This window comes from Triticum urartu, chromosome 7 (assembly GCF_003073215.2).
Source record: "Triticum urartu cultivar G1812 chromosome 7, Tu2.1, whole genome shotgun sequence".
In the NCBI taxonomy this organism is placed as follows: Eukaryota; Viridiplantae; Streptophyta; class Magnoliopsida; order Poales; family Poaceae; genus Triticum; species Triticum urartu.
The window spans coordinates 714,219,632-714,230,069 of record NC_053028.1 but is presented as its reverse complement, the minus strand read 5'-3'; the positions used below and the strand labels follow the sequence as shown (position 1 = coordinate 714,230,069).

General features: G+C 51.8%; 1 protein-coding gene across 1 annotated transcript; it reads right to left on the bottom strand.

The window, feature by feature from the left end:
- Positions 1–5,413: 5,413 nt before the first annotated feature.
- Positions 5,414–7,279, bottom strand: LOC125524314. Its single transcript, XM_048689386.1, has one exon. It carries the CDS (start codon positions 7,219–7,221, stop codon positions 5,599–5,601), a length of 1,623 nt encoding a protein of 540 aa, XP_048545343.1. The 5' UTR covers positions 7,222–7,279; the 3' UTR covers positions 5,414–5,598.
- Positions 7,280–10,438: the final 3,159 nt, after the last annotated feature.

The following is a 10,438-nucleotide window of genomic DNA, read 5'->3' as shown; positions in this document are numbered from 1 at the left end:
ACTACAGTCGACTGCCAGCAGTCCACCATAGTCTTGGGGACTACACTCAGTGGGTGCACTTAGCGTGCCCCCAGTCGTCAAAAATATTAATAGACACACCCAGTGGGTGTACAGATATAAAGATCTTCGGAAAAGAGATTCTTCAGATAGCATATCCTAACAGAACAAGCGGTGAATCAACTGACCTGGACGTTGCTCTGAAGAGCTGAACTCGCATCATAAGCTGCTTGGCTGGCGTCCCGAACCACCTTCACTTGCTCCATCATGATCCCCGCCTGGCGTATAGCCTCTTTAGCGGCACCCACTTGGTCCTCAGGGACGTGGTGTGTGGCAAAAAGCGAAGGCGGATTTGCAGTCGACATCGAAGGCCGGACACTCGTCAGAGGTTCAGCGAAGGTCACAGAAGCCCGAGTGGTATCACCACCCTCCCGGACTACGTCCTCCGGCGCCGGAGTAGTTTGTGGGGTCTTGCCAGCCGACGCCCTCCTGTTCCTTCACGCCCTCAGCGGCACTTCGTCGTCATCATCAGGGAGGTCAATGACATGAGGAGGAGCTACAAGAAAAATCCAATCGACCGGAATTATAAGAAATCGTCAGTCGACTAAAAGCAGAGCATCAGTAATCGTACCGGGGTTGGAGGTAACAGGGTCTTCCATCTCTTGATCATCGTCCTTGGCAGAGATCTCCGAGGTGGCAGCACTGCAAATTTTGAAAGTCAGTCAGCTTATTCAATGAGTCGACCAAGAGTCTGTCACGTTCAACAAAGGAAAACAAATTCTACTATTACCCATAAATGGTGGGGACAGTCATCTTCATCTTGGGTAGAGCCTTGGGCGGCTTGGACGGCGTCGTGCGTGGGTGCTTGGGAGCTTTTTCTGTCGGCGCTGGAGATGAGGTCCGAGGGCGCTTCGACGACTGCCCAACAGGGACAGTCGCCTTACCACGTTCCCGCGCAGGGTCGTGTGTAAGCTTGGATCGCTGTTCCGAGCGGGGAGGTTCGACTTCTTCCGCCTCCTCTTCACTGGATTCGTCGTCGTCATCCCCCTCTCCTTCGCCGTCAGATTCCCACTCTTCTCTCTCGTCTCCACTTTCTCCTCCGCTCGCCTCTCCTTCCTCAGCCCGCTCCTGTGCTCCATTGGGTGTCGAGTACATCTCAGTAATGGCCTACAGGACAGCAAACAAGACAAAAGTCAATCGACTGATCCAAAGAGAACAAATAAAGAAAGCAAGATCACAGTCAGAAACGCAAAGTCAGACCTTGTCCACTTCGTATGTTTGGTCGAGTGGAGGAATCCTCCTGGCTCCTCGGGGGTTGTCCTTGTTCCCTGTGATACTCGACAGCCACCCTTCCAACTTCTTGTCAGTGACCTCCTCTGGGTGAATCCGAGTGGTGTCTTCGAGACCCGAGTACAGCCACGTCGGGTGGTCACGAGCCTGAAGCGGTTGGATGCGCCTCCGAAGGAAGACTTCCAACAAGTCCATGCCAGTCACACCCTCACGGACAAGCTGAACCACTCGACCGACCAGCACCTTGACTTGCGCCTTTTCCTCCGGCGTCACTTTCAGAGAGGCAGGTTTTTGTGCTCGATTCAGAGAAAAAGGGGGAAGCCCAGTCGACTGTCCTGGGGTCACCTGGTCTTTACAGTAAAACCAAGTCGACTGCCACCCACGGACTGACTCGGGAAAAGTGATAGACGGAAAGGAACTTTTTCCCCTCATCTGGATCGCCAGGCCCTCGCACAGCTGGATCACCTGCGTCCGTTCGTCACTTGACTTGGCCTTCTTGACCGACTGAGAGCGGCAAGTGAAGATGTGCTTGAAGAGTCCCCAATGGGGGCGGCAACCCAAGAAGTTTTCACACAAGGAAACGAAAGCAGCAAGATACACAATAGAATTGGGAGTAAAGTGATGGAGCTGCGCTCCGAAGAAGTTCAAGAAGCTCCGAAAAAAAGGATGAGGAGGCAGAGAGAATCCACGATCGATATGGGTGGTGAGGAGGACCCACTCACCATCAAGAGGCTGGGGTTCGACTTCTTTCCCCGGGAGACGCGCAGATTCATGGGGAATGAATCCCCCCTCGACCAGATCATCGAGATCATCCTGCCGAATCGCCGACGGCATCCAGTCGCCCTAGATCCAATCCTTGGGCAGAGCAGTCCTCGAGGAAGATCCGCCCCGAGCGGACTTCTTCCCCTTCCCCTGCACCGCCACCTTCTTCGCGCGCTCCAGAGCCGACGTCTTCTCCTTCACCATCGTCGCCGGCGAAGCTCGAACAGACCTACGGCACCAAGGTGAAAGCGGAGGTGGCAGAGGATCTTGTGAAGGAAGGGGGAAAAGTGAAGGCGCACTGTTCGGGGGTCCCGAGCCGGCAGCTTATAAGAGGTCGCTTCCGAGTGGCTGACTGGTAGGCCTAGGCAATCCCGTCAAATCCCGCAACAGGCGCGCGCACGGTACGTGGCGAAAAAGGTGGCGCGGGGATCGAGGAGCTTCCGTCCTATCCCATCCGATTACTGCGGCCGCCCCCTTCCCTCGCGCTTCCTGAAATTCAAATCCCGCAAAATCCGCGGGCCGCAGAACAACTCGTCAAGCAGAAGAACCCTTTCACACCGTCACTCGGAACTTCACAAGTAAAGAAATTCACTCGACAAGAGGCCAAGAATGGATCAAGGCGACTGAAAGAAGTTGACGACGTCATCCGTGACAATTGATCGAAAACAAGACGTTCATATAACATGAAGAACCAGTCGGAAAGATCCCCAACTCCTTCCCCACTCGAACCTCGATCCATTCGGGGGCTAATGATGAAGCTATGTACCTAGGGTAGGGGCATGGACCTGTCCTAAGTACCCTACCCAAGGACATCCCTAGAAGAAGTCACCTTTCAATCGACTTGGAGGTATCCCACTCGACGGATTCAAGACACTCGACCACGAAGCAATCACTTGACCAACATCCAACCACTCGACTGCCAGGAGATCTAAAGTCACCCTGCACGCAAACGGTCGGTCATTAAGTAGCTTTTATGGTCATCATGGCACTTTATTAGGGGCGTTACCAGTAACCCCCAGTCTTAATGTACTTTAAACCCTGCATTACTGAGGGCTGGAGGGGCCTGGCGAACTCTATATAAGCCACCCCCCTCCTCAGTATCAAGGGTTCAGACCCCTGTTATTCATACACACATAATTCAGTCGTCCGCCTCCGGGCACCGAGACGTAGGGCTGTTACTTCCGCCGAGAAGGGCCTGAACTCGTAATCCTCGTGTGCTTACAACTCCTCCATAGCTAAGATCTAGCCTCTCCATACATACCCCCCTACATCACTGTCAGAGTTAGAACCACGACAGCGCTCGCTCCAGCAGCCGCCGAAAAATGCAGCGCGCGCGACTCTCGCACAAACAACATATGCATTCCAAAACAGAAGCAAAAAGATCAAACACAAACAAAATAAATAGGTCAATTTTGTTATTACAACTCAAACAAATAGTTTATCATTCAATACAACAAATAGTGCAATAAACACAACAAATAGTTCAACACTACAATATCGAACAAATCATGATGCTCTTTGTCGTCCATTCCATGCCCACCACTCCTCAATGAGATCCTTCTGAAGATCATCATGCGCTGCGGACGTCGAATGGCATGATAGGAGGCAACAAAACGGGCCACCCTTTCAGCCCTCCATCGCACTCGCACGGGATGTCCCAAGAGCTCATACTGAGAGTAGTCTACATCTTGGCCACGCTCATTCTCGATGATCATGTTATGCATGATCACACAAGCGTGCATGATGTACCAAAGCATTTTTTGATCCCAAAATCTAGCCGGTCCTCTCACAATAGCAAATTGGGCTTGCAAAATCCCAAAAGCTCTCTCCACATCTTTTCTAGCCGCCGCCTGAGCATTGTGGAAATCAAGATTTTTCTTACCTTACGGCTTTTTCAACGGCTTCACAAAGGTTTGCCAAGTTTGAATAGATGCCATCCGCTAGATAATAGCCATAGTTGTATGTACGGCCATTTGCTACAAACTGCACCGGTGGCAAATCACCATTTGCAATCTTATTCATCAGTGGTGACCGGTTGACAACATTGATGTCATTCAAATATCCAGGCATTCCAAAGAATGCATGCCAAATCCAAGTCTCTCGATCGGCCACCGCTTCAAGGATTGTAGTGGAACCTTTTTTTGGCCGTGGAATTGCCCATGACATGCCTTTGGACAATTCTTCCAACCCAATGCATGCAATCTATGGAGCCAAGCATACCAGGAAAGCCGCGAGCTTTGTTCATCTCCAATAGCCTTGCGGCGTCTTCAACATTGGGAGATCTCAAATACTCCTGGCCAAACACTTGCACAATTCCGACTGTGAAGCGCTTGACACACATGATGGCTTGGCTCTCACCCATAGCCAAGTGATCATCAACTAAATCAGCGGCGGCATTCCTCCTTTGTTGAAAAAATAGTCATGGCTCGTTAGTTTCTCTGCAATGCGTCTGAACACCTCGGTGCTGATCCTAAACCGGCGATGAAAATACGACTCGGGGTATGTGGGATTCTCCGCAAAATAATGCCTGATCAATCTGTTGTGGGCATCAATCCTATCCCTCCAAATTTTCTGCCGACCCATAACCAAACCACCGTGCTTCGGTTTTTTTATTGACGTGCATATCTAGGATCATTGCAAGATCCTCCTCCTCTTCCATGTCAAATTCTTCTTCGGAAGAATCATACGACGGACTCATCTACAATGTTCAATACTATGCTATAAAAACTACAATCAACATGCACCAAATTCATGAAGTTTGAGCAAGACATACCTTGCGGGTGTTTTATTGAACACCTTGCGGGCGCCGAGCGGCAGCGAGCACCCGGGCGCTGTTCGTCGGAGGACGGACGCGCGCGAGGGGCGGCGGTGACTAGGGGGGGGGGGGGGCGGAGGAAGCCGCCGCGGCACGGGGATAGGCCGGGGAAGCGCCGGAACGGTCGCCGGATGGCACGGGCGGAGGCGGGGCCGCAGAGGGGGGTTGAGTTGCGAGCGAGTGCGCGAGAGTCCAGCGCGCGGGAGCGGGCGCAGCAAATATGCGGCGCGCGATGGAGTTTCGGCCCGCGCGCCGAACTAGATATGACGCGCGCGCGGTTTTTGCGCGTCTGCTGGAGCCACTATACCGGTTGCGCGCGCGCTAAAATGGCCAATTTTGCGGCGCGGCGCTAGTTTGGCGTGGCTGTTGGAGATGCTCTAAGTGGTTTTCTCCCAACCCAGTCCTTGTAAGTGGTTTTCTCTTTATTCTTGTTCGGAACTATATTCAGGACATGACATAATATGAGCAAAGCCTCCCGCCACCATGCCTTGGATAAATCTGCAGTGTCCAACATGGCATTCACCAAATCGATGTGTGGTTTTCCTCTCAACAAATCCATTTGATTGGAAGGAGTAGCGAAGTGTCCTCTTATGAATAATGTCGCATTCCTCACATAATTCATAAAATATTTTAAGAACATACTCTTCACGAAGATCTAATCTAAGACGTTTGATCTTGGTCTCTAGGGATTGCATGCAAGATAGCATTTTCACGGCAGCAGCATAGCATGTTCATCATGTCCTTGTCTCATCCTCTGCTCGGTCGAGCCTGGCTATCAATGTGCCCCCGTCCAGGAGACTGCCAAACATGGCGGCCTCGTACAGGTAGTTCACCTGCCAAGCGTGGTGGCACGCATGGGCAAGGTGCCACGCCATTTCGTGGACGAGGCCCTTGGAGAAGAGCTGGGCCATCTGCAGGCGCGAGAATTCGGCGAGGTGCTGCTCACGCTGCTCGTCCACCTTTCCCTGCCGGACGTACTCCAGCGGGCCAGTGACGACGGACCACCAGAGGGCGCCTAGCAGGTCTCGGTCCTGGCGACCGAGGAAGCGGCGCACGTGGTTGCAGGTTTCCTCGCCGCCGTCGCAGGCGTACTCGGGGTCGAGTGGCCTGCTGAAGCCGGTAGTGCGGAAGTCGGCGTCGAAGACCTCGTCGAAGTCGCCCTCGCGCTGCGGCCGCGCTGGCGACTTGCGGGCCTTGGGCCATCCCAGTAGCGCCCGCCGGAGGAACATGTGCCGGTCGTTTTGGATGTGCCACGTCGTTCCTGTGGCGCACATTTGGACCAACGGCTCGTGCCACCTCTGGGTGAACATCCGCGCACACGTGGCGGCATAGGCGTCGTAGATGGCCCGCAGCGCCGTCTCGCTCATGACGCCCGAGACGGCGATGTCGGCCACGTTGAGGAACGAGTTGATCACCTCCGAGTTGACCAAGTCGCTTCCCACGTCGACCACGTCAGTGGCCGGCTTGCTGAAGACGAGGTCACTCATGACGGCGCCGGGGTCAAAGCCCCGGGCCGTGGCCTCGGCCCCCATGCCGAGGATGCTGCTGTCAGCCAGGAGGATGACCTGAGCTGCCTGACGGTCCAGATGCGAAGAGTAGTCTTTGAGGCGCGTCCTGTGCGCCTCCTCCAGAGCGATCTTGGCCTGGATGTAGGACGCGCCGACCGCGACGACCTCGCGTCGTTCCCGGCCGCCCAGGGTGCGCAGCGCCTGGTCGTCGACGAGCCCGTCGTGGAGCAGCCGGTGGAGCGAGGGGAAGACGTGGCCGTACCCGTGCTCGTAGTAAAAGACCATGTCCGTCACGTAGTTGGAGAAGAGGGTACGCACGTCGGCGGCGCCAATGAGCAGGTTCGCGATGCCGCACCCGAACAGGGCGTCGTTGGTTGTCATGGCCTCGGTCCAGTCAGCGGCGCCCAGCGCGGCAAGCACCTCCGGCGACGCTTGGTTCAGCCCCTTGCCCTTAGGGGGAAGCACGTTGCCCATTGCATGCTGCGTGCTTTTCCACAGAGCGAGCTCTGGGGACAGCCGCAGCTGCACCACCCTGGGCCTGGGCCGCGCCGCTTTTGGCGCCTCCTTGCCGATGCTTGCAAACAGCTCCGTCACCATGTCTTCCGCCTGGCGAGAAAGCCTTCGAAAATCTGCCACGGCTCCCTTGCCGATCAAGGCCCTCGCCTCCGAGTAGCCGGCGTGCAGTGGGAAGCCTCCCACGGGATCCACGCCCCAGAAATACGGAGACATTCTAGGTGCAGGTGGCACACCGCCGACGGGGACATGGCCCTTCACCTTAATGTTGAGGCCATGGAGAGAGCAGCCACCCCACGTCGAATCCTCCGCGTCATGCCGGCGAGGATCGGACATGGATCTCTCTTAGTACTACATAAAAAATGTGACAGCTAGAGAGAATGCTGCACCGTGCATGCTGCTTCTCCATATAGTACTAGCTAGGCTGGTTAGTTGTCGCTATATAGCGGCATAATTAAGATTTTGGACTGTTGTTTTCCGAGTGCGTGTGTGACTCAAGTTTCATACAAGTCCATCACCAAATCAGAAATTAGATATATAGATGTATTATAAAGGATTGATCTTTGGTGCTCCATACCAAGGTCCGAATGGGCAAATTTTCTCGTTGGCGGGCGGAATTCCCTATAACCACGGTTACCGAGAAATACCGAACAAATTTCAACAGAAATTTATAATTGAATTTTGAATTCAAATTCTTTTAAATTAGATATAAAAATATGTTGAACTAATATTGTTCAGAAAAGAGGTAGTAGCTCAGTGGAACGTCAACTATGTGTGCGCTAAGCTGTGATGAGGTCGAGAGTTCGATTCGGACACCGCCCTGTATCCAAACTTCTCGGGCAGTACCCAAAACCTTGGTCCATACAACATATCAACAGCTCTGTAAATATAACCTCACAACCACACATAGCCACTTAACAGCAATGAAAAATGACAGGGCATCATTCAGACAATCTAAGAAAACAAATATTTCATGCACCTTAATAAGCATCGGAACTCCCCTCTGTCTAGATGAATCATAAGACAAGCTGACAATAAAATCTCTAAGAAAGAAGTCAAGTAGGATCTAGATAAGTCTGCATGAAAATGAATTGTGACTTCAATTACCATAGGAAAATCACAAGCGGTTGAACTATAATGCTAGATGAAATATTTGCATGAAGATATTTATAAAGACTTCCAGAGCTAAATTAAACTAGTATATATTGGATGTACCTAAAAAGGTTCCCAAAACTTACAAAGGCATAACAAATCCATGCAGAACAGAGCTTGTATACCTTCAGTTTCAAAGAATAATAAATCTAGCACGCTAAGTAGAACACATCCACTCCCTATGTCCCAAAATAAGTGTCTCAACTTTAGTAATTAATTGCTAAGTGTTAAAATAATCGCAAAGTGTTGAAATAATAATTATCTTTTTCTACGAAACTTAACACTACAGAAATTTAAAAAGACGCCGACGGCCCGTAGCCGTCAACATAGTCCCGAACGCTAATGGCTGCCTTCGGCATATATATAGGGCCATCGTCTTCGATTCCCTAGGAAAATATCGGCAAGTCGTTGACCTAGTAATGTTGTCGCCATAGACACCCTATTTTGAAGGTTTTTACGAGCCGTCGGCAATGAAAAATAAATGACACATATTTCTAACTCTGTTCGCCCATGTGCCACTGCCTGGGTTTGCCACGTGGTGGACATATGCCGACAACATAGTTCCAAATTTGCCGTCAGCATATATGCACCGTGTGGCTTGCTCTGGGATATCTGACGACACACCTATGCTGATGGCTCGGCAAAGCCGTCAGCATAGCTGCTCCACCTGGCGTGCACCTATGCCGACACATGTCAACTCTTGGGAGTTCGGGCCAAAGCTAGTTTTGGTCACATTTTTTTGGTTGTGTGGGTTTTATCTTGCAAATTTAAATAGCTACAAGCTCCAATATGATATAATTATCATCAAAACACACAGATAACATCAGATCCATAACACATATTATCATCATCCATCATCATTAAACCCAAATATATAACATCATCATCATCATTAAACCCAAATATATAACATCATCATCATCATTAAACCCAAATATGTAACATCACCATCTAAACAAAACCACAAATAACATCATAGAATGAAAATTATACATCATCATCATAGCAGGACAAGTTTACATCATTATCCAAATACATAACAAGCCACCACACCACTATCAGCCTTCGATCACCCCCCAATGTTGCGAGTAGGGGATTAATCGGACGGGGGGACAAGCCACGGGTCTAGGGACAAGCAACAACACCACCACCGAGCATAACTAGGGTGACTGGCTCCATGAACCAGGAGTAGCACCACCATTAGTAGAACAACCTCCACCAATGTTTGATCTGTGGGATCCCTACATGTTTTATAAAGAGATACTAAGGAAAAATCTTTTTGTGTTGAATCAATGATAGGCAATGCTTGAATAGTGTGGAAATTTACTAACCAGAGTCATGTGCAATGTGCCAAAAATTCTTCAATGAAGGCAGTTTTGGGTCCATTCCAGGATGTGGTGGTGCTGGTCACATTTGTGGAGGAATAGTTCCGGTTTGAACAGTCGCATAGACATTTTTCATGTTAGTTGACAAGCAAAGCCGAGTCCACGCCGCGCGCCGGATCTTCTCCTTGTGCACCCGTGCCTCCGTGCACCGCTTCGCCTGCCAATTGCACCGCCCCGAGCGCACGCAGCCGCTCGATCTCCCACCGAGACCACCCGCCCGTGCCAACCATCTTTGGGCCGGAGGAGGAATGGGGCCCTTCCGCCGCCGAGTTGCGTTGGCTTTTCCCGGCGACCGCTGCCGGAGGCGATGAGGGGAGGAAAGGGTGATGGGTGGGCTGCTAGCGGCATCTAGGGTTTCCTTCCGAGCCACCTGCGGGGGGACGCGAGAGCCCTCTCTAAATCATCTAAGGTGGGATATCCTAAGAAGAACATCTAGTGATGGCAATAGGTTGCCCCATTTGTGCATGATTGTTGATGAGCCAGAGATGGCCATGCTCAATTACTCTTTTTTTGTGCCGGACAGCCGGAGCATCATCCAAGTGTCCATGAATGAAATTAAGCAAATCATCAATCACTAGTAGAAAACAGGGCTTTGGTCCAGGCTAGGTCAGCCCATTAGTCCCGGTTCAGTCCAGAACCGGGACCAATGTGGGCATTGGTCCCGGTTCGTGAGCCCAGGGGGCCGGCCGGGCCACGTGGGCCATTGGTCCCGGTTCACCTGGACCTTTTGGTCCCGGTTGGTGGGATGAACCGGGACCAATGGGCCTCGCTCCTGGCCCACCACCATTGGTCCCGGTTGGTGGCTTGAACTGGGACCAAAGGCTCCCCTTTAGTCCCGGCTCAAGTCACCAACCGGGACCAATGAGGTGCCTATATATACCCCTCGCTCGCGAGCAGAGCACCCCAGTGCTCTGTTTTTCTCTGGCCGAGGGGGAGAGGGCTCACCTCCTATGCACACAAGGTGTTCGATGGAATGCCCGAGCCACACTACTTAAGCTTTCTCCTCTCCAAGCTTG